Raw genomic sequence first — 26,111 nt, 5'->3', positions numbered from 1 at the left:
AAAATGCTGTAGGATTACACATATGGTGACAGATTAATGTGGTCTTCAAAATTTGAAGAATACATATCTGAAAGGAGATATGATGAAAAGGTACAATTTGTAAGTGGAACTTGCATTTTAAGTGAGATTTTGCAGCCAGAACTTGGTCATTCCTGGAAACGAACCAAGAATATGGCTAGGAATTGTAATGTCTGGATTCTTTTCATGGTGAGTTTGTGTGGAATCGGCTACTATTAAATGTTCAGAGTTCACCTTCATTCAGTGTATTCAAACAGAGAGATGATATACATTTAAGCATGAATGAGCAAAATCCCCCCCCCCCAGAGTTGAATCCTTGGATACCCTGAAGGGGAGTATGTATACACATTAAGGATAAGCGGCATTTTTTGCTTGATTTCACATAATTACAAGGACTTGTAAAATGAAAAAAAATAAAATAAATAATAAACTTTAGATGTTGCAGTGGATATGTGCAAACCATTCCATTCTTTTCCTGTCATTCCTCCTGCCATAGGTAATAATCGATAGATGATTTTACCCATATTATATGGGTAAAATCATTTTACCCATAAAACAAAAATGTGCTCTTCTGGCCAGAAGAACACATTCAATTAACAAATATAATATAGTACACTCACAGATTCGAGACCCTTCGACACTTCTGCGCATGTCACAAAAAAGGAGAATCCATTCCGATAATAGGGTAATCAATCAGTCTTCTGGGATGAGTTTGTTTATTATTACAGGTCAGAAAATTAAGCTTTTCTTTTAAGAACATTGTAGTTTTTAAACTAGTACAGCGACAGACAAGAAAGCACATGATTTCGCATGTTGGCGACCAATTCGTACATCCTACATTTCTTTCTCCCCTTCAGCATGAATTGACTATTTTTGGCAGAAAGCCAAGGGAAGCTCTGCAAAATGTGAGCATACTATAATTGTCACAAAACCTTAGTATGCTTTGGCTATAATCCAGAATAACCTAACCTGGTTAGATGGCCTTGGCTAATCTCTTCTAGAAGCATTGCTATTAGACATCAGCAAGAATAATTATATTAAAAGGAAGCAGATAATTTTGAGCATATGCTGAAATATTTAGCTGCAAATTGGAAGTAATAATTACAAGCATAATCTCAAAATATATATTTAATGAAATATCAAATAGAACTTTGAAGGTATTTCCACTAAATAGATAGTCATAGTATGTACAGTCTGAAATACATCACCTGTGTGATTATTTTAACTGATATTTGAGTACTGTACACCAACGGATGCGAGACCCTTCGACACTTCTGCGCATGTCAGAAGAAGGCAAATCCTTCCGATAATCAGTCGTATTGTGGGATGAGTTGTTTATTATTACACGTTGGAAAATTAACTTCTCTTTTATGAATATATTGTAGTTTATAAAGTGGTAACTATTTTGCTTGTATAACAGTTGGAAACTTATACGTATGAAACACGTGATTTCGCTTGTTGGTGACCAATGCGTACATCGCCTATTTCTTTCTTCCCTTCAACATGAATTGACTCTTCTTGGCACCAAGCCAACTGAGGTTCTCATATCTGTGGTCAGACAGTAAAGATGAACACTGAAATATGGTCCAAGTATTGGCAACAAAAGAGAAAAAAAGGCACATTTTTCAACAAAATTTGTGGTTCATGTTTACATTGTTCAGTGCTCAAGATAGTACATTAATAATGGACCTGTCCTTTTGCTTTTAGGGATAATGTTTACTATGCTAGAGAAGAGGAGTTGGTATAGGACATTTGTTGCTCTTTCAATTAAAAATTAAAAAGTGGTCTACTTAGAGTTGACAATGTGTCTTGACCCAAGGAACATATAATATCCTAATACTAATTAGCAGCTTGGCTTCAACCAGGGAAAACTGGTCTTGTGCAGCTCACATTATATGGATAGTATAAATTGAGCAAATAAAACCAAAAATAATTCATTTTCACTTTAGGTGCAGTAGAGATTATAAAACACTGGGAATGAATTCATTAACAAACTTGTACATCAAAGTAAATACATACATACATAGTAAATAGCATATTATATAAAAGGAGAATGCAAAAAAAAAAAAAAAATATATATATATATATATATTCCTGAGCTTCTACTCGGTTGTAATGGTACATTTAAAAGAATAAATATTTAATGATTTTAAACCGAGATAAAATATTAAGTTTTAATGAGAATGATACAACTAGTTTCAGCCTTTTACAGCCTTCTTCAGGTATTCACTAAATGTAGAACATAATAATAAAAATTGAAGTTACAAAAAACTGAGAATTACAGGCAAAAAATGCAACACATAATTGACACAAAAACGTATTTTTCAAGTCGTTCTATCTAACGTGCTATTGTTTGTTGCATGCGTGCTTGCAGGTTCTCATGAGCGCCAGTATTGAACAACTGCAGTATGGCTATCAGGGATGTTATAACTCAAATTGCTGTTCAAATGTTCAGGATTAAGGAGGATTTCTCTGGACTTTCAAACTCATGACTACAGTGAAAAATGTTTTCGGATTTATCCCAGCAAACTGAGTGACTCTGTAGATCGTCATGAGGGTTATTAGAGAAAAGAACATGACTGGATAGTGCAGATGCATATATATATATATATATATATATATATATATATATATATATATATATAATTATATTAATATAGCTATTAATTGCTGATTACACCCATTATATCTTTCATTGGGCACAGAGATACTGTATATATGTATTAAATAACAGCTACAGTCAATTGTCTGAATTCTATCATTATTGCAAGTCCTGGAATGTCAGTGTCTTTACAAATTAATAGTGTGCCCAAGTATATTTAAGTATTATGTATTTGCAGGCAGTGAGCCTAGTAAATGTTCTTGGCTGAGATAAATGATAGCTTAACAAAAATTAGCAGTTCATTACATGATTGGAAAAACAATTCTTATCTAGAGCAGGCTTCACAATAGTATGCTCGCTGTATTAGACATTTGTTATTCTAAATATACTGAAAAAATAAAATGGTATCTATGCACAGAAAATAGCTTATCCTGATGGACAGCTTACTTCCTCAGGAAATAGGTTTAATTCAGCAAGTATCTGAGGTAAAAATTAGTTTTTAGCTGAAGGTGAGTTTGTCAGAGTATTTTCCTCCTGCATGATTTGTACTAATAAAACATACAAGTCAGCCAGAGAATATGCAAAATTGATAACCATAATGCACATTGCTATAGCCATGGTTGTCTTTCTGTATTAAACAATATTTGCAATTATATCCAGCATCTAAATGAACTAACAGCAGTATTGAACATTCAAATATGATACTAATTTTATTATTATGTGCTATACAATAGCAGATATTTAGATTTCTCTGTCTCTCCCATTTTTTTTTTTTTATTTAATAATATTTCAGCTTTGGCATGGTATTTATTATTATTATCATCCATCATCTGACTCCATTGTGCACACAATGCTCATCCAACTGTGCCTTAAAATAATTCAATGTGTCTATATGTACTGCACACTCAGAGGCAATGCATTCCACTCACCAACCATTCTCCATGCAAAGAATCCTCTGTTCACACTCTCTTTATACAGTTTTCAGTGATGGCTTCTTGTTCTATTCCCATTCTATGAAAAATCTCTTCCATGTCAACCTGATAACAATCTCTGATTACTTATATGTCTCAGTCATATATCTCTCATCCTCCTCCCCTTCCTCCTATTCACAAGGCTTTGCAACTTACATTCTCTCATTCTGCCCTCTTACTCCACACTAACCACTTTTGTGAATGTTCTCTGGACCCTTTTCAACATATCCTCATCAACGTGAAAACCTGGCAACAAAATCTGTGCACGATGATCCATATGAGGCCTGATGAAGGCCTTATAAAATGGCGGCATAGCCTCTCCGTTTCTGTATATGAGGGTCCTCTGCATCATAGCCATTATCTGATGTGACGTCTTCACAACTTGTGCAATATGACCCCTGAACAATTTAATAGTGTGCAATTTATAGCATATTCTTTTACTATGTTATTTTATTATGTGTTTGTGAGATTAAAAATTACCTTCTTACTAGCTGACCCATCTAGCATATCATAAGACTTAAAATAGCAGCAGGGCAAATAATAAGATTGTTTTTTTTTCTTTTAATATTGAATGCAGTTTAATAAATATAGCATATGTGTGTACTTTAGGTAAACACTCCTTACCAAATTCTTTTGCTTTGTAGGTAAATGATTAATCTAATTCATAATTTGATTGGCCAGTAAAAATTGTAATTTTGATTATAATTGATATTCATTGCTTCATTTTAAGTTAATCATAAAATCCTTACTTTTCAACTGAAAGGGAGTTAGCTGGTCACATATGGAGGTGGCAGAGTTTTGCCTCCTAGAAACTGGGAAACTACAAAAGGGCAAACTAGTCAAAAGAACATGTGCAATTGATGATCATTACACATACAGGCTAATCCTATCTACACAATCAGAGCATAATTTAGGTTTCCAAGAAGCCAAATTACTTGGCTATGACAGGCCAGTTGAGTCGAACTTATAAAAAGAAAATGAGACAGGAAATCTTTAATTTCTCCATGTGATCTTTAAAGTACTTGCCAAGCTTTTTAAACACAAAATTTTAATGACTAATAAATTAATTTACTAGTCAATTAAAAATTTTTTAAACAGGTAATTTATTTATATTTTAATTCTAGCTTTAAATTTTAACACTTTCAACGTTGAAATAATGCTGGATCTAATATCCACTTTGCTTATATAATTTTGCATCATTGAACTGAAGCTTTTTGGCTCTATTTCAGTAATTATTTTAACACTTAGTTTATCATTCTTAATTAAATTTTTTTCATTTATTTGCAGGATTATAGTGATGAATTATAAGGAGTGAAATTTCTTATTGCCATATTTCCTAAGAATATGCAAACCTTAAAAAATGGCAAACATCCTTAAAATTTTAGATAAGAAACAAATGAAAAAACTTCAAGGACTAAAGAAATCAAAAAAGAAAAAAAAGAAATTGCTATTGCGTGCCATTAATTCATTGGGAAATCAAAATAACTCTCTAGATTTATTTGGAGAGAAAGCAGCAAATGAAAATTGTATTCCTGAAAGAAAATTAAGTGATAAACCAAAAGTAAAGAATTTAATTGCTGTGAATGGTAAAGCCATGGTTCAAAATTGTTGTACCATCACATCTCAAGATCAGCAGAAGTCTGAAAAGAAAAAAATCTTACCTAATGGAAATGGTAGCAAATTGCAAGAAGATCTAAATATAAAATCTCAGAAAAAGCAGAGCTTAAAACGCACTTCAGAAAATTTAAACCTACAAGAAAATAGGCTAAAAAAATATAAATGTAAAAAAAAGAAAATGCGACTTTTGAAAATGTTAAATTGTAGCAATCCAAGTTTAAGTGAAAATGGCTTGTCTCAGAATGATATTGTCTGCTTGGATGATTCAGAGCAGAAAATTAGTCAAGATAATAAAGCATCTTGCAATCATGTAAATGTTTTTACACATGACATTCCAAGAGAAATAAAGTCAGGACTTCTGAAAAATAATCTTAAAAGAAATGGTTCTTTGAATGAATGTTCTAAGCCTAAAAAATTAAAACTGAATGGTATGGAACCCAAAAATGTTCTCTCTGAGTGTAATAGTCAAATAAGCATACCACACTGTAGTGAAACACATCAGAAAAACAATTCCCAGCTGCAAATAGATTCTCCTTTTCAAAAAAGGAAAAGAAAAAGAAAAAAGAAGCAAAACAAAAAAGAAACATTGAAAAGACAAGAAGATCTAAATTTTGAATTTGAAAATATTGATGAATATCTTGCTAATAAACAGCAATTAAGGGAGGCACAAATATCTACAAATGTGGAATTTGTGCAGATGAAGAATGTCAATAACAAAAATGCACAAAAAATTACTCACAAAACAGAAGGGAACAGGGAAAAGACAGAAAGGTTTCGTAGACAGCAGGAAATTGCTGTAGTGAAAGAAAAGCATCTGAAACAGCAAACAAAGTTAGCACAAAAGATGCGAAAGGATCTTCCAATATTTGTATATCATGATGCTCTCTTGGAAGAAATCGAAAAGTGCAATTCATTAATTATAATAGGAGAGACAGCATGTGGAAAGACTACTCAGATACCCCAGGTAATTTTTATTTTTAGTGATAGTTCATATTATCTATTTTTATTTTATCTTTTTTAATGAGAGCGTACTGTGACATAATTCATACCAATTGTGCTCAGTTCTTATTTAAATATGGAATGAAAAATAAACTAATTTTCCCTGATATGAAATCACAAATAAGATCTCTAGGCTGACTGCTTATTGTCCATCAATCTTCTCTTATGACCAACTCGTTCATATCTATCACTGAGAAGTAGAAAACCTTTCTATCTGTTTCTCAAAATCTCTGTATAACCTCGAAGCATATATATGCTTTCATAATCCTGCTATATATATATATATATATATATATATATATATATATATATATATATATGGAGAGAGACAATATTTGCTATTTAATATTTGCAGAGAAATTAAAAGTTCTCTAAGTTTATTTCTGCTTATGCTGGCATTATTTACATTATGGAAATTGAAAGTTGAAGTCGAACAACTGCATGCTGTATATTCTTTTGTTACAGTGACTGTTAAATTAAATACAGTCATTGATGAAGACGTCACTGGTAGTATTTCTTCACTTCTAGTAATGAAATTTAACATCCACTTTATGTAAATATGCAATGTGGGATTTCCCTTCATGTGGAATCAGCTGTTATTTCTTCCAAATTACATTGAATACCAAATTAACGTACCATGATGGGTATAAAACTGAACCAAAGTATTTTGGCTTATACAGACATTTGGTCCACTAAAATTTACGCTAGTTTCACAACCACAAAACTGTTCCAAGAAAAGAACATTATACAACTCACATCAAATGAATCCACCAAAACACCAAATCTGGAAAAGTACTGGTGCTTGTTGGCTGCATTTCTGGTTTTTTTTTTTTTTTTTTTTTTTTGAGGGTGGGGGGGATGATTTCTTTGACTCAAAGACTCGGGTTAACTTTCAAGTGCCTGACAGCCATGGTCCTCTATGACCTCAAGCTCTCTCTCTCTCTTTTTCTCTCCCTCCATACACCTACACACACACACACACACACACACACACACCACTATTCTCTTCTTAAATTGGTGATAATCAGGGCGGCAGATATTAAAATACTAGAAATCTGACATTAATAACTTTCTAGCACTTTACAACATTAACAGCTGTTATTTTTACTACTGTTATTATGTAGTCTGCAATTTCATTCTGACATGATTGTCTTCTTATATATCTTAAACCCCGTCAGATCAGCACGACATTACTGCATTAGCATTGTTTCATATTGACAAAATTACAGTATGAGTTCTTTGCCAAAGATCAGCTCACTTGGCATCTAGATGAAAAAAAGCCTAGAAAAAGTTCTTCAGCAATTAGAATCAAACCTGTAAGTCTTTTTTTTTTTCAAGTCACCTGATGCTATGGAAGCAAATGCTATTTCCACAGTGCTACACTGACACTTGTATTGTGGTATTTATAAAAAATTGGTCAAGTGTTTTATTTCTAATCCAGCTATCAGATCCATAAGTTAAAATTGGTTTGAACACTGTCTTGTATACAGCTAATTTAGTGTTCTGACTAATTTCTCTCTTATTCCATATGAATTTATTCATTTGACTTCTTACCATACCAGCTTTGTTGATTCTGTTGTCTATTTCCGTATTTAATTTACCATCTTCACTAAAAATCGTGCCTAAGTACCTGAAATGTTTTACTTGTTCCACAGGTTCTCCACACAGTTGACATTTTCAACGATTCTACCTATTTTTCATTGTCTTTGTCTTTTTAATGCTGACCTTCATACCCTATCTATTACAACAGTTATTAACTTTAGTCAGGGAATCTTGCAGACTTGTAGTGGATTTATTTAGAAGTATAACATCATCCGCATAAAGCAAAAAGCTGAGATTAACATCTCCAATTTTGATATCAGGTTTAATACCACTTTCCTTAATGTGATCCATATAGATAATGAATTACAGAGGGGATAATGTACATCCTTGTGTGATACCAGATTTAACATTAAACCACCTTCCTGTACTTCCTTCAGTTCTAACTCCTGACTTACAACTTAAATAATGACTGAGTATTGCTTGATATAATGTCCCATTGACATCATACAACTGTAGTGTTTCGAATAGCGTCTCTCTCTTGTCAGCTTGTCATATGCCTTTTCCAGATTGACAAAACTTAAATACAGATCTTTGTTATATTCCCATGCTTTCTCAACTATTTGTTGTAAAGTGAAGATCTGATCCTGACAGCCTCTATTTGGCCTGAATCCAGCTTGTTCTTCACCAAGCTTTTCTTCCACAATTCTTCTCAACCATTTCTCAAGTATACTTGCATAGATCTTGCCAGGAACACTCAGTAGGGAAATACCTCTGTAATTCTCACATTCAGTTTTATTTCCCTTTTTATATTTGTGTACTATGAGAGCTCTACTCCAATCATCTGGAATTTGCCCCTCTGTCCAGGCCTTTTGAACTATGCAGTGCAGCCACTGTAAGACTTTTATACCTCCATACTTGAGCATTTCTGGTCAAATATCATCTACTCCTGCTGCCTTTCCACATTTCATGCTTTTAATGGCTTTTTCTACTTCAAGTATGGATATGTATTCCTGGCCACATGCCTAGTCAATGTTTTTTACCACTGTGCTGTCATCACTGCTTGTTTCATTTAGTAATTTTTCAAAGTAATTACTCCATACTTCAAGGATATCTTTTTCTACTGTTTTCATGTCACCTTTATCATCTCTAATACCTTTTACAGTACTCTTTTCTCCATTTTGCCACCTTGATATTTATTTTCTATGTTCTTACCAAAGTCTTCCCGTAACTTTTGTTTAGCAAGTTTTACATGTTGTTTAGCTCTCTTACATTTGTCTCTGTATTCTCTAAGAGCGCAAGCTGACTTATTTGCCAGGAACTTTTGATATGCTTTCTTCTTTTCCTTCACTGCCTCTTTAACTTCCTGTGTCCACCACGGAGTTCTGAATTTTCTATCCTTGCGGACACCCTCACCACATGCCTCTCTGGCTCAATGAATCAATGTTTTCTCCAGGTCTTGCCACTGAATCTCCAAGGTTTGGTTCCTGTTCTCAAACTCTTTCATTTTTTCTTCAATCATGTTTGTGTATTTTAGTCTACAGTTCACATCTGAGAGCTGCTCAATGTTTATTCGCTTTAAAATTTTCTTACACGTTCTTCTTTTCGATTTGAAATTGAGTTTTATCTTGTTCAAGACTAAATGGTGATCACTTCCAATTTCAAATCCTCTATACACTCTAGTGTCTTGCACCATTGAGAAAATATCACTATCACTTTTCTTATTCCTTGCCTCTTCTCTCCATGTGAATTTGTGCACATTTTTATGTTGGAACATTGTGTTAGTAATAACCAGTCCATGTCTTGAGCAGAAATCCAACACGGATTTGCCATTATTATTATTAGTTGTGCCATTATTAGTAGAGATGTGTTTCAGGATTTTTTTCCAGTAGCTGACTTTTCGCTGTTCTGCCTGGTTCCCTCACAAAAAAAACAGAGGCCTTGTTTAACTGGGCAGTGTAACAGCCAATGTGAAATTCTGTTGAAAAATTTATTAGATTTATTTTTATTTTTTAAAATTTATAATTGAGTACTTTAGTACTTGTTTGAACAAGGTCTGCATGTTGCATGGGTTGTTGCCTTTTTTTATATTTAATCGACATATGTGAAGTACAGAACCTAGAGCACACTGGTGCTGCAGGTAAGGATTGAGAAAGAAAAAAAAGCTATTGAATTTTAAACCTGCATAAAAGGTGTCTGTGTTCTTTGCTTAAACTATATTTGTACAGATTTAGTTTTAGCACTATATCTTTCCTACTTTGTTGAAAACCAACACATGCACAGAAACTATATCTGTTATATTTTATGGAATAGATATAGTTTCTGTGCATATGTTAGTTAAGATATATGTGTAGCAAATGAAACAGGGTGTTTGATTTTGTACATTAACACATTCAGATCACATTCATACAGTTTGTTTTAGTCAGTTGTATTCTAGGCACTTTAGGAAAAATGCAATACATATGTTGAGAGAGAGAGAGAGAGGGAATGTAATGATTAAGACACATTTTGGAATGTTCGTGGAGTAAATTAATCAGTTGAATATGATTTATATATTTGTTGCAAAGTCCCTTTGTGGACAAATTCATTCACTGACAACCATTTCAGGCAACACATTCAACCCATTCACCATCCTCCAAGCAAAAAATTTCCTAACTCCTTCACTAAACACACTCTTATTTTCCAGAGATGATCCCTTGTTTTCTCCCTTCCTGTTATGTATTTGGAAAAAAAAATTCTTTAGTGTCAGTTTCAATAAAACTCCTTTAACAACACATTTCTGTGATGTCTCCTCTTTTTCATGTCTCAACTAGTCCTTGAAGTCCATAGACTTTCAATCTATCCTAGTAAGGAACATACTATAGACCTAACCCAATTCTAGTCGCTTGTTTTTTGCTCCTCTCCACCTCTTCCTCATCTCCATGGAATTCTGGCAACCAGATCCACATGCAGTAGCCAAGATGTGGCATTATTAAAGCCATATAAAGGGGAAGAATTACCTGAATTAATATGTATTTCAAATAACAATATGATGTGCTGTTTTGGCCACCTGTGTAACATGCCCTCTAAACATCAGTTTCCTATCCACAATTCCCCCCCCCACACACACACACACAGACTTTGATCTCATCATGTTTTTGAAGTTCACTTCCATCAATGTAGTGCATGGCTTATGATCTTTTAATTTCAAAGTTTCCACTTGGCAACGTTTAACTGGCAGCCATTATGTTTTGCCATACTGGAAGTCTTTCTAAGTCATCTTCACTGACAGTTGCTTTGCATCATTGGCACACAACTGAATATCTCTCCTTAAATCATTTCCTATATTATTGATTACTTTGGACAACTGAAAGGAATGGAAGGAGGACTTCTCAAAACAGTAATGGAAGGTAAAGTTCCTGGAAATAGAGGAAGACAAAGACTATCAGTGAGATGGATGAATGAATAGTGTGTCTGAAGTGACTGATCTTCAGAGAGTTGAAGCCTCCAGAAAAAGCATACAAATGGACCACTTGGTGATGACTGGTGTGGCACATCACCAAGCAAGTGAGTGACCATGTGGCATCTGATGAATAGATGGATGGTTTCAGTAGGCATCTGAATCTGAAGAACAAAAATAGTCAGCCCAAGGAAAGGAGTTGTAGGAGTCATACAGATAGCCATTTGGCAGTATTATAGTAGTGCTAAAGGACAAGAGGCTGAGAGAGCAGCTGGATGAGGTGTGTTCTGCTGGAAGGGAGACTTTGAAAAGGTTTTGGTCCAAATTACCAAGAGAGAGGACATCTATAGTGTAGTATAGTGTGCTTATTACAAAAAACTGTCAATAAGTGATCAAGGATATTGAAAGAGGGGATTATTGGGTATATTTCATTGAGTAGGTGGACAATTTGAGAAAGAGAAAGTTTGTTACAGTGAAAATCTGAGCTCTTCCAGTTTGATCAGTGGAATTGAGAAGTGAGGCAATTCGGAGTTGTGAACATTAAGGTCCTCAAGAAAGATAACCTCAATGTTTGGGTATTTAGAATGAATTTGGAGAGTTATACAGAAGGAAAAGGAATGTAATAACATCTGCTCTTGTCTGAAATCAAAAAAGCATAGAAGCAAAGCTATATTCAGCTAAGCTGTAAAAAAGGGAGATAAAAGTTAGCTGATCATCCCATGGCCTCATCGTTGTCTTCTCAAGGTCATCAAAACTGTTTCTCTATTACCTGGAGGCCACCAATCAGTAGGAATGCTGCAGTAGTAGGGCAGTTGCCAACAGTACCCGTGTCAGAAAGCTGCCAATGACCAGATATAGTTATTGAAATTGCCACACACAAAAGAAGAGTATGCAGCTACAAATTTGCCAAGAGTGCCAAAAACATAGCTGTGCTACTGCCACCAATTAATGATCTAGTGCCAACCAATATTGAATTCCATCCTTGCCCACCTTTTGACATAAGTCATGGAAAGGTTTGGAGAAACTTGTGTAGTTGCTCCTGATATTTCTCAGTAATTTCATTGGGTCTGGCTTTAGAGGCCTTTTCGTGTTACAATCTTTGGTCTGCTCTTCTGTCTTTTGCAAATGAGTTGCTATTTTCCTCTTCAGTCATTCACTGAATTTTGGATTCCTTACTCTGGATTTCTCTATCAACGTTGGAACAACCTAGGGCTCTTTGCTTTGCCTATATTCATCCTTTTATACATGAATGATTTTCTCTTACCACCTCAAATTCTATCCATCATCAGTTTTGCTGGTGAATGACATCACATGCATTCTGCTTTTTCCATTTTGACAAACTGCATGATTCACATTTCTATAATCAGAGCTTGAAAAAAATTTTGTGCCGGCTCACCAGTTAGGCAGATCTCATTTTGAGTGGAGCACCACAGTCACCTAATATATCACAATTCAAGCCCTTCCTGGTATTACATATATGCATACAAATTAAATGATGACTGTCCCTAAAAAGATCCTTCGAGCACAACACTAGTCGGTTTCTCTTCTTGGATATTACTCCTCTATACACAACCTGCTGATACCTATCAGAACAGCCAGTCTCCAGTCCAGTGCACTAATCTCTGTTATCCAACCCCCATCTGTTCCAATTTAATTACAGCTTGTCATGTAGCAATCTATCAAAGACTTTTTTGCAAAATTAAACATACTACTGTATATGCATCCCCCTTGTCTGATGCATTTGTCACCGTGTTTTAATAAGCAAGCAAATCACTAAAATAGAATCTTCCTTTAGCAGACCCATGCTGTCCATCAGAGAGAATTCCACTGTTGTCAACCCAGTTCTGAATCCTGGGCCTCACTCATTTTTCCAGCACCTTGACCACAGCTCCAGATAAGCAGAATGGTCTTCTCACTCACCATCAGTGGTTCTATCAAAGTTGAACCTTTTAACTCCCTGGAGCATTCCCTCAAAATACATGGTAATATACCATCAAGTCCTATGACCTTATTGATGAAGTTTACTCAGTGCTTCATATACTTCCTGCTCACTCACCATCAATGGTTCTTCCCCCCCCCCCCTTCCCACTGATCTCAAGCTCTATATTAGATTATATTCATAAGGTTGCTGCTATATCCTCCTTGGTGATTATCATGTTATCATTGCCACTGACCAACATCATCCTTCTATAAATTAAAGTGCCAAGAAATTATATTCTTGGTTTAATCCCTTATTCAAGTGTAAGCAAACGTTGTTTGACAGTGAGCTATCCTCATGACTGGACTACTGATAGAGGCTAATGACTTCACATCAATGTTTGCTTACATTTCGATAAAGGATTAAACTAAGAATATAATTTCTTGGCAACTTTAATTTATAGTATAACCAAGTGAAGAAACTTTCATAATCATACCTTCTGTAATTATCTTTATTTTACTGGGGGCCAATTAGTTACAATTGAAAACTTTCATAATCATACCTTCTGTAATTATCTTTATTTTACTGGGGGCCAATTAGTTACAAAATTACTAATGAGGTCAAAATAGGAATTATTTTGGCCTCATTAGCTAACTGCTGCTCATACTGCACTTTCACTACCCTTATCAAGTGAGTTACCTTCCTTTCTTGCTCTTTATATTCTCATGCTGCTGATTATTCCCACTGATCTTGTGGGGTGTATATATATATATATATATATATAATTAACTTATAATAAGCTCATTACTACCAGAGCTTTTATAAAAGAGAGAATTGAAGAGATATTTTGCATATTACTCATTAAAGATGAACTTTTTCAGATGTTTTCTTTTATAAGAAAGAAATCTTTTTGGCATTGTTGAAATTTTAATGGCACATTTTCTTTCCTGAAGATTCAAATAAACCATTAATGCATAAATGTATGAAGCTATTACAAAAATTAAATAAATAGATTTAATTTGGTAGCTTAACCAAAAAATAGATTTAATTTGGTAAATAAATTTGGTAGCTTAACCCATTTCTATGAAATGGGTTAAGCTACCAAAAATTCTAGGAAATTTGGTATTCCTAGAACTTGTAAATGTAAAGATTCAAAGTAATTGGCATTATAATTTAATCCTCTCTTTCTGCTGTAAGTATTAAATATCATATCAGAATCACAAAAAATACTAATCTCAGTGTTGGCACAATATTGGAAAGTGTTATAATAAAGTTATACTGTGTGTGTGTGTGTGTGTGTGTGTGTGTGTGTGTGTGTGTGTGTGTGTGTGTGTGTGTGTGTGTGTGTGTGTGTGTGATTTCTCATTGATAACTATCCAGTATTGTTTGTCCAGTGCTTTATATGTTTATTTATTTTTTATCTCATTTTAGTTTATCTATGAAGCTGGAATGGGGAAAAATCATGTAATTGGTATTACCCAAGTAAGTTTTTTCTTTTAATGCATTTTCTTTATTTCTGATAAAAGTCTGTTTTTTACTCTCTTTCTTAAAATTAAATAGTTAAATTTCAGTGTTTGTTTAAAAGAATATTAATCAGCACATCTAAATTAATAACAGCGATCAAAGTTCAAAGACATTTGCCCAGAGGGAACAAATCTTCGAAGAGAACTTTAAGAAAAACACCAAAATGGAGATACCAGTTGGATCATATACTACAAACAAGTTAAATTAGTGCAAAAATCAAGTGATGCCAGTATGCAGGCACACTGCATAGGAAATATGCAAGACCTTTGTGATCAAATATATGCCTCACAGAACCTTACTTATCCATTTCACCAACATTCAGCCTTAATAGTGTCCACTACCATCTTCAATCTACCAAACCCCACCTACTCTTTCTGACAGAAACTCAAATCTCATCCCCCCCCCCCCCCAACACTGTTCATCTCAATCTTCCAAACTACATACTCTTTAACTCCTTTCAACCCAAGGGTGGTGTCTGCACATCATACATACATCCACTTCTGGCATACCTTGTCAGAGAGCACCAACCAAGAATCGTACAGCTTTGACCTTCTATGGTTGAAAATATCCCTTCCCCGCTCAGGTGAATTCATTAGTTGTCTCTCTCTCTCTCTCTTGCTCCCCTAATACAACCAACCACTCTGAGCTTTTTAATTTCATCATCATCACATTCCTGACATGTACCCTCAAGGGGTGTACAGGATATGATAGTACTACATGAAAAATTTACATCATTACTAACTTCCTATTTACAATTTTCCTCCAAATCAGTCTGTTACTTGTCAAGACTCCAACATTATCGGAATTTATATTTCTATCGTCTAAGGCACTTTGTACAATATCAATCCACGTATATCTTGGTCTTCCTCTGGGTCGTTTTGCTGCCAACCTGGCAGAGAACAGTTGTTTTGCTAATCTTTCTTCACCCATTCTGTTTAAGTGACCATACCACCTGAGATTAGCTCTACTAACGCATTCCTGGATGCTGACAATGTCAAGTTCTTTCCTAATATCCTCGTTTTTAATATGATATTGCCATTGATGCCATCTATTCACGCCTAATAATCTTTCTAATAATCTTTCTCAGGACTTTCATATCTGCTCTCTCTAGTCTTTGGCCAAGTGTTTTAATTCTGACCCAGCTCTCAGATCCATAAGTTAAAACTGGTTTGAGCACTATCTTGTATAGCTAATTTAGTGTTCTGACTAATTTCTCTCTTATTCCATATGAATTTATTCAATTGACTTCCTATCATACTGTCTTTGTTGATTCTGTTGTCTATTTAAATATTTAATTTACCATCTTCACTAAAATTCGTGCCTAAGTAGCTGAAATGTTTTACTTGTTCCACAGGTTCTCCATTCACAAACGCAGTTGACATTTTCAATGATTCTACCTTATTTTCATTGTCTTTGTCTTTTTATTGCTGACCTTCATACTGTTGTGTCCTGAATAAACTAAGAAAGAAGATTTAACATGAATTATTCAGGAACAACTTTATTTAAATATAGGCAGAGAATGTAGTGTGTTGGCTATTATACTGGAAAAGTAAATTTTTGTATATAACACTAAATTAGGAGTAAGAAAATTGTGTAACAAATGAAAGAAAATTGTAAGATCTAACCTGTTATGCATAAAAGGTCGGATAAAGAAAATTAATTAAAGTGTTAAATTTATCTAAGAACCCCAATTTCATGTGTTATAAGGTAGCAAAACCTGTAAGCCAGAGTCCAAAGGGTCACCTTTTGACCATCCAGTGTTATGTATATGGGGGGGGGGGGGAAGAGAAGTTAGAGAAACCAGAGTGCTTTCCAAGAAAAAACGCAACAAGCGCACATGCGATGTAATAGAGGGAGCTGGATGCCGTGACGTAAACCCACGTGACTGTGTTGGTGGGCATCGCAATAGCCGAGAAGAGAAAGAAAACAAAAAGGGTCAAGCAAACCCCACTCGGGGCTTTTTTGGTTCTGGTTTCCTGATCGCTCGGGAACGTTGGTTCAGTCTGCACCTACGGAGAAGTTCCAGGTGGTCGTGGGAGGTATGAGGCATCTGCCATAGCGTACCAAGTAGGGCTAGCTATTTCCTTGGACTAGAATAGCTGTGTTATGTCGTGCAACGGAAGAACCAAATAGATGCTGTCCGTTCTGGCTAAGCTCCTGAGCCATATCGTCCTTCCCACGGAGAATCCGGCCATCCAGTTTGTAGTAGGTGACCAGACAGATAGCAGACTGAGAAGAAGCCTTGATGTTCTAGACAAGGCAGAAGAAAACATCGAGTATCATTTCGGGTAACGTAGACTCTTGTGATATATTTTTCAGTTGAGGAATTGTGTGCTTTCTAAGGAACAATTTTGTGTAGTGGACTTATTTTATGGAACTTTAGGAACTGTCTACAACTTGGCATAGGCCCATTTTGTTTGAGAACTGTCTGCCTAGAAAGGCCATGTTTTTTTATTTGTATGAATTAGTAGTAATGTGTTAAATAATATAACTAGTGACCACGTGAGTGTAGAAAGTGTGATAAGTGTTAATGAGTTAATGTTAAGTTGCATATAGAGGTGGTCCAAGCAAGTTTGTTCATGTATTTTGTTTAGTAGTATTGAACCAAAGATCTTACTTGAGAATGATTCAGATTAGTTAGTAGCAATGCTTACTTGTATGATTTCTTTTATTAATAAATATGTTTCTTAATACCTGCCTGATCTGATTTAGTATATGAATTCAAATAGCCACTCATAAATTACTATCGAACTTAGCGGGAAGAACCCACGTGTATGATTAAACAAAGCGGACAACTACTGCATGTAAGAATTTAGTGAACAGAGATTAGATTTTATTATAGTTTAATTATTGTGTATCATTCTGAGAGAGCCATCCTGGATAAGAGTCTCATCTATCCTCGGCATTGGCTGGCGTAGTTAAAATATAAATTTGTCAATGCTTATCAGGTGGACTGTCTCAGAAGATGTGTTAATGGTCATGTCCCATACAAGGACAAAGCCCTAAAAATTAAGTAACCTACACGTGGTTAAACTATAGAGAGGCCAAAGAACTGCTTGTTTAAAAAGAGGAAAGATTTAAGTAAAAAACGAAATAAGTATAGAATAAAATTTAAAAGGGAAGGATATACGAGAATATAAAGATAAAAAAGAATTAAAATAAATAAGAAGAAGAAGGTATAACAACTGGCACAGTTGATAGGATTTAGTTAGATAGATAGAATAACAAACGATATAACAATACCATATCTATTACAACAGTTATTCAATTTAGCAGGGAATCTTGCAAACTTGTAGCGGATTTATTTAGAAGTATAACATCGTCCACATAAAGCGAAGAGCTGACATTAACATCTCTAATTCTGATATCATGTTTAATACCACTTTCCTTCATAATGTGATCCATATAGATAATGAATATTTCTGTACTTCCTTCAATTCTAGCTGCTGACTTACAACTCAAATAAAGACTAAGTATTGCTTGATATAATGCCCCATTCACACCATATAACTGTAACGTATTGAATAGCAGATTCCAGATCAACAAAACTTAAATACAAATCTTTGTTATATTCCCATGCTTTTTCAACTAAATGTCGTAAAGTGAAGATCTGATCCTGACAGCCTATATTTGGCCTGAATCCAGCTTGTTCTTCACCAAGCTTTTCCTCTTCTTAAAAATTGATTTTCTCCAGTCTCACTTTCCCAACTGCAAAATCATCCTTCTAGGAGATTTTAATGTCCTCAACACCAACTGGCTTTCCTCCTCTAGTTGTACAAATCTTGCAGGCAGAGATGCTGAAATTTTGTAGTCACTAACAACCTTGCACAACTTGTTCTGATTCCAACAAGAATACCAGATAACCCAAACACTCTAGATCTCTTCCTCACCAGTGACCCTTCCAAATACAGTGAATGTAGTGCCCCCCTCCCCAGGTAATTCTGACCACAATTTAGTACTCATCTCCTCTCCCATGCAACAACACTTACACAGCCACTTCAATAGAAGAGTAGTTTGGCATTATAACAGTACCAAGTGGGACAGCCTCCACTACTTCTATGCCTCATTCCCATGGTTGACTATCGCTTCTGGCCAATGTTCTCTCTAATTTTTTGCTGTGAGTGTGCGCAGAAATTTTGCGTGTGTGCAAAATTTGCCTTCTTTTGAAAAGTATGTGCGCACCCATACGAGTCACCATATTGATTGATCATTTAAGCAAAAAAGTTAAAAGATTTTAGTTCAATCTTTACCTTATGGTGTCAATGGGACGTCAGCCAGGTTACCCCAACCACTGTGTTCCCACACATGGTGGGAAGTTGTGGTTTTATTTTTAATTGTACTCTAATTTAAGTTTTTAAAAGTATTTAATTATTTTTATTAAAGTTATGAAACCATTGTTTTAATTCGTCATGATTTGAACTAATTTGATCAGCCAATCACGTTTGGGAATTTTCCATGAGTCAGGCCTGAGATGTAAACAAACTGCATGCCATTCTATATGCTACTTGAAAATTACACATTTAAGCCACAGCCCTTTCACTTTGGCATCAAATCGCCTAGCCTCAAATAGGATTACTGTTAATAATTTGTAAGTTTTGTGCAACTTCGAGAATTTAATAAAAAATGTGAGGTTATAGGCTTGAGCGTTGCTGAGTTACCGTATTTTTTAAAGAATTTATAGGTTAATTCTTAGGTGGAACTTCTTTAATTAATAAATTTTAATTTCATCTTGAAAATCTAGTGTGTGCATATTTTTTGCTTTGTGCACTAGTTGTAAAACATCAGAAGCAATGTTCCCTCTAAGCACAGCTTAGAGGGAACATTGCTTCTGACCTTCCAACCCAAACATATGCACCGAACTTATCGTGAAAGTAATCCTCACCAGTATGGAAACATACATTCCCCACACTACTCTGAACTGCCATTCCCTAAATAAATCCTGGTTCTCCAAAAGATGTGCCAGAGCTCTACGAATGAAAAACCAAACATACCATAACTGCTCAAATCAAGAACTCCATCTTCCTTTAGAGCTTATACGAAATAGAAACAAAAAAAAAAAAAAAAAAAAAAAGCAGGAAACTAGCAGAGCCTGTCCAAACAGCAGCCGAGCCTTTTGGTATCTCACAAAAAATTGGCTGTAACTTCAGCCCAACAATATTCCAACCCCTGTCATATCCAGATGGCTCTATTACATCATCACCCGCAGAAAAGCCAATCTTCTGGCTTAACACTTTGCTTCCAGTGCTTGTATAACTGACAATGGTAAGTGCCCCCCCCCCCCCCCCAACCATTCCAGATGCCCAACACACAATTCCCCCTATATCTTTTTGCTAGAAAGGGATCAGAAAAATACTGTCCAAATTAGACACACAAAAAAAGTCTCCTGGCTCTGGTGGCATTCCTCCAAAATTGTCCTGAAAGTTTGTGCACCTGAACTGACTCCTATCCTATGTCACCTGTATATACTCTCTTACTCCACTGGTATCTATCCCACAACCTGGAAATTGGCCTATATTCAACCAATTCCAAAGAAGGGTGACAAGTCACTGCCATCCAACTACCACCCTATCTTGCTCACCTCCGTCCTGTCTAAAGTAATGGAAAAAATCATCAATTTCCAATTCCTTCACTACCTTGAAGGCACCCACCTAATAAATGACTGCCACTATAGATTCTGTTGCTGCCGATCAACAGGAGATCTGCTCACATATGTCACTCATCTCTGGAGAAATGCAATGGAGAAGTTTAGCAAATCTCAAGTGGTCGCACTTGATATCTCCAAAGCTTTTGACAGGGTCTGGCACAAAGGCTTACTAAGCAAACTACCATCATTTGATCTGTCTCAGGACTTCTGCAGTTGAATTGCCAGCTTTCTGTCTGGATGCACACTGTGTGTGTGTGTGATGGTGGATGGTTCCTTATCCTCTCACCATTCAACTAATGCCGGGGTTCCACAAGATTCTGTCCTCTTGCCAACCATCTTCCTGCTATATATCAATGACCTACTTCAGTTGACCTCCAACCCAATCCACAGTTTAGCAGGTGACAGAACATTGCACTCCTCCCTTTGATTTAATAAACCTTACTCTACACAACTCACCTCAACCTACAGAACATCAATCACCACCATCCTCAAATGGGGTTCAGATATCCACATAAATTTCAATGCTAATGAAACCCAGTTCTGTCTTATTTCTCATAAAAAAAAGAACCATCCCCCCCCCCATCCAGTATTATTTTTGATGATGCCCGAATTTCAAAACAATTTGAGATTTCTCTTTTCTTGGAATTACCCTGACATCACTCCTCTTCTAGCATAAACACATCACAACCATTTCATTCTCAGCTTCAAAAAAACTAGGATTTCTCTTTTGTTGAAGACATTACTTCACTCCTGTACAGCTGTTGAACTTATACAAATCACAAATCTGCTCTCACATATGGGGTGGAGCCCCTAAAAGCTCCTTCAAAATGCTTGACTCAATACAGAGGAAACTAATTAGACTTATTAATGATCCATCTCTTACCAATCCCCCCCCCCCCTTCACTTTCGCACAGACATTTGGTTTCTGCAATTTGTATATTCTATAAATATTTCCATGTGAAATGTTCATCTGAAATAGCATCAGTAATTCCCCCACATAGTACTAAGCTCATTGGAACACATGCAGCTGCTGCTCAACATTCCTTCACACCTTGAAAGAAACAGAACAAGTTTCTTTTCCTCTCCTTTCATCCATGGAACAGTCTTCCCCTGTTAATCAAATCCAAGTTAATCAACCATCCTTTCGTGTATGGGCTCAACATAAAAAAAAAAAAAATCATTATTAGTTGAAAAATCAATCACTTTGTCTAGAATCTGGATATTATTTGGTAACTAAAATAGATTGACTTATTATATGCCTTGTTAATTGTGTAAAAAAAAAAAATAAGGTTTGCAAAATTGCCCTTTTTTCAGCTACTGGTAATTTTTTAGTAAAAATATTCATAAATTTACCAGTGATTTTCTACATTTCATAAAAGTTATATTGAAAGAAAATCAATCATTATTAAACAAAAAAATTTTTTGAAAAATAAAACATGATATAAAATAGATTTTAAAAAATTATCCTAAAGAAAAATATAATATTAATATAAATAAACAAAACTGACTGCTAACATAAACATGTTGACCACCAGCCATGAGACTCATTAATTATTAATTAATTAATAAAGGTCTCTTCATTCCATAATGAAGAGACCTTTATTGAGGTCTCTTCATTATGGGATACTAAGGCAAGTGATGTGAAGTCTTAGCTTCCTTATACGAGTAGCCCCAGTCCTGAAAATACTTCAGGTACAAACTTTGCTTACACTTGGATAAAGGATTAAATCAAGTATATAATTTCTTGGTATCTTTAATTTATAGTATAACCAAGTGAAAAAACTTCTAATAATATAAATTAAAGATACCCAGAAATTATATACTTGATTTAATCCTTTATCCAAGTGTAAGCAAAGTTTGCACCTGAAGTATTTTTAGGACTGGGGCTACTCGTATAAGGAAGCTAAGACTCACATCACTTGCCTTAGTATTCCATAATGAAGAGACCTCAATAAAGATTGAAACCGGTCTGGGTAGTGACCCTTCCCATAATGCATTGCATTATACATGTCTGTAAGGAGATGTGCTTTGCATTATGGGATACTAAGGCAAGTGATGTGAAGTCTTAGCTTTATACGAGTTGCCCCAGTCCTACAAATACTTCAGGTGCAAACTTTGTTTGCTTACACTTGGATAAAGGATTAGACCAAGTATATAATTTCTTGACCTAAGAAATTATATACTTTTAATTTCTTAGGTGTCTTGAACTGATGAGGTATCTTTAACTCATTAATTATGGTAAATGAAAAGCATTTTAATTTACTGTAATACTGGTAGAAAACACAAATTTACCTGTAATTTTTTTAAAGGACTTTTGTGCCATTTACTAGTCAGTTGGTTTCCTGGTATTGCAAATGAGCCTATTAACTTTATATTTTTCACCCATTCATCATCATTTGCAAGTTATTTTACGACTCTGGTTAGATAAAGTTTATTGAGTTTTGGTATTTGGAATCCTTACAAAAAGTTGTTTGGCTTTCTCAGATTTTGTTTCATTCAGACCATTCTTAATGTCACAAAGGGAAAAACATCTCCAGATTATATACTGCAATAACTCGACTCTAGCTAAATGAAATTTAATATACTGGCCTAATGCACTTCTCTCTCCAGCCAGTAAATTATGAGTCCACATCTCACTATGCACATGGATGTTTGTGAATGCATTTAGGTACTATATGATTTCATTCATTAGTGTGAGACAACACCCTACTTATAAAAGTTCCATATTTTGTTTCTAGAGCAGAATGTCTACATTATATAACCCTTAGTATACCCATTTTTTCTAAAATTTGGAAAAAGAGCAAAGCTGATAACAATGGTAAATACCTGATGGATTTCTGTTCAGGATATGGACTAGTTATTACTAATCCATGTTCCAACATGAAAATGTGCAAAAATTCTGTTCATAATCAAGGTAGCAATAACAGTCTCATTGACTGTGTTATTGCTACTTTGATTATGAATAGACTTTCTGATACTATCACTAGATCCAGCACTTAATTCAAGTAATTACCTCCTTAGTAGGTTAATAAATTCCCTTTTCTTTCCATCATGTGAACTTTCCTCCTTCCAATCTGTGTCCCTATAGTTTGAAGACCCCCCCCCCCATAATAATTACTCATCCTGCATTCATTATGTTAATTTATCATGCATGTCATCCACATCTTCCTTCCTTTGTCCTATAGCAGCAATCAGCTCTGTCTGGTCTGGTCTGGTCTGTCCTGTCCTGTCTCACATCAGACTGCTTTAAATGCATTGTCTCACATCATCTGTCTTCCTGATGGCTTCCTATTCCTTTTGGCTACAATTCATCTGCTGTCAACCAAGCCTAGCTAATAATTTTTTTGGCAAGATTGCACCAAATAATGACCAAAACTCTTCCCCTTTATTCTTGATGCTTCTGGCATTAATATGTATATAAATTGCAGTATCCTTCAGATCCACCCATCTTTATACCTTGTACTGACTACCCCATTCAATTTCATTACCTGAGAGACTAGGTTCCACATTTTTTGTTCATTCTTGCTCTCATTCGCCTCACGAGTGCCTGCACCCACATATACTTACCTGCATTTCCATCTTCAATAGCTCTAATAATTGTTCTCTGAGAATCTGGATCTTTGCACTTCCACGGTCTCAGTGAACAATGCTTTATCGAGACACTTAACTCCATATCCATTTAAGTGCAGTCCATTAGCCTTATACAATTTTTCCATCCATCATATTCACTCCAAAGGTCTGCTAACTACACACCATTCTTTCTGCACAGCCTACTATTTAAGTCATTTGCAATTGTAATAACAAACTATCTTCATCCTCTCACTCTTTTTTGTTATATAAAAAATATTAAAAAATTTAAATATCTTTAAAAATATGTGTTAAATTTAAATAAAAATAATTTTCATGACCAAAATTGTATTGTCTTTGGGAGGGAAAAAAAAATGCCTTAAGTCCTGGAGGAAAAAAATAGCTGCGACTCAGAAATCCTAATTAGCACCATGCTGATATCATAGCAATCGTGCAGTACTCTAAAATTTTACTAATTTTCTAAATTTAAATTAAGTTGATACCAAGCAAACCAGTCTATGACGGGTGGAATATAATTCTGTAATATTTTGTAATTTATGGTTTATTATATTGTTTATGACGTTACTTTTTTACTCTTCGATGAATGTACTTTTTTACTCTATGTATTTCCCCTCTTACTTTGTTATTTTCCTAGTTGCTTGCACTTGTACAATATGCCTGTGTGCTCTAATCTCTAACTCACGTATAATACTATTATTTGACTGTAGTCTTTTCATAACCTACTTAGCTTACTCTCCCCCCCCCTTTTTTTTTAATGCCGTAACGTATGGTCTCACACAAACTAGTATCGTAGACTGACTGGCTGGGACCAATTCCTTAATCTACGTTGCTATAATTCAAATGCATTAATCCTTAAAAATTTATTTTTTGTTAATGAATTTTCTATCTTTCCTCTAAATACAAGAGAATAATTTAGCTAAGCACGTATGATAATCCTTAAATCAATTTTATCTCAAGCAACTCTGAATTACTCAGTCGTGGCTGTTACTTTACTTAGGTCACACAGGTTCAATTTGTTTTTGAGACAGTGCATTGGCTATCAAAGATCAAGCAAGTTATTAACAAAACCAAACATGTTTATTCTAACTAAGACAGTTAATATACAAAGGAAACGATACATATCACGTGTCTGATTCACCACACATCATTAAAACAATTCACTTAAAGCATTAGACAAAGAGATTATTTACACTCAACTTATTAGACACGTGGATGGATTTTAGCACACATAACCTTACTCTCATTATAAATAATAAATGACAAAATTATACTATACACGTTCTAAACATTATGTAACACAAGCACTGTTCAAGTCTACAATATTCTATTATACACATTCAAACTGACTTTCGGCTTTCTGACCTCTTCAATACATTATGCCATTAGTTAAACAGAATCAACATCTATCGTCTGTGCACACAATCTAGGCTGTTAACATAAAGCAATTTACTTACAAGCTCACACTCCATATTTTCAAGGAGAAAAAGCCATCAAAAGCCAAAAATGTGGAAAGGCAACAGAAGTAGATGATATTCGACCAGAAATGCTGAAGTATGGTGGTATAAGAGTCTTACAGTGGCTGCACTGCATAGTTCAGAAAGCCTGGACAGAGGGACGAATTCCCGATGATTGGAGTAGAGCTCTCATAGTACCCATATATAAAAAGGGAAATAAAACTGCATGTGAGAATTACAGAGTATTTCCCTACTGAGTGTTCCTGGCAAGATCTATGCAAGTATACTTGAGAAACGGTTGAGAAGAATTGTCGAAGAAAAGCTTGGTGAAGAACAAGCTGGATTCAGGCCAAATAGAGGCTGTCAGGATCAGATCTTCACTTTACGACAAATAGTCGAGAAAGCATGGGAATATAACAAAGATCTGTATTTAAGTTTTGTCGATCTGGAAAAGGCATATGACAAGGTGCCAAGAGAGAAGCTATTCAGTACGCTTCAGTTATATGGTGCCAATGGGGCATTATATCAAGCAATACTTAGTCTTTATTTGAGTTGTAAGTCAGCAGTTAGAATTGAAGGAAGTGCAGGAAGATGGTTTAATGTTAAATCTGGTGTGAGACAAGGATGTACATTATCCCCTCTGTTATTCATTATCTATATGGATCACATTATGAAGGAAAGTGGTATTAAACATGATATCAAAATTGGAGATGTTAATGTCAGCTCTTTGCTTTATGCGGATGATGTTATACTTCTAAATAAATCTGCTACAAGTCTGCAAGATTCTCCGACTAAATT

The 26,111-nt window shown here is 35.0% G+C and overlaps 1 protein-coding gene across 1 annotated transcript in view; it reads left to right on the top strand.

Annotated features, from left to right (window-relative positions):
* The window catches only part of LOC150095056 (ATP-dependent RNA helicase DHX33-like), a 202,020-nt gene that overhangs the window by 551 nt on the left and 175,358 nt on the right, over positions 1 to 26,111 (top strand). The window contains exons 2-3 of the mRNA XM_090410944.1: positions 4,879 to 6,172; positions 14,535 to 14,585. Of these exons, the coding sequence (XP_090267070.1) occupies positions 4,952 to 6,172; positions 14,535 to 14,585 (1,272 nt within the window). The 5' untranslated portion in view covers positions 4,879 to 4,951. The remainder of the gene's footprint in view (positions 1 to 4,878; positions 6,173 to 14,534; positions 14,586 to 26,111) is intronic.

Source organism: Typopeltis vanoorti, chromosome 21, assembly GCF_054136105.1.
Source record: "Typopeltis vanoorti isolate ZY-2024b chromosome 21, IOZ_Tvanoo_1.0, whole genome shotgun sequence".
Classification (NCBI taxonomy): domain Eukaryota; kingdom Metazoa; phylum Arthropoda; class Arachnida; order Uropygi; family Thelyphonidae; genus Typopeltis; species Typopeltis vanoorti.
This window is presented reverse-complemented; position numbering and strand designations above follow the sequence as displayed.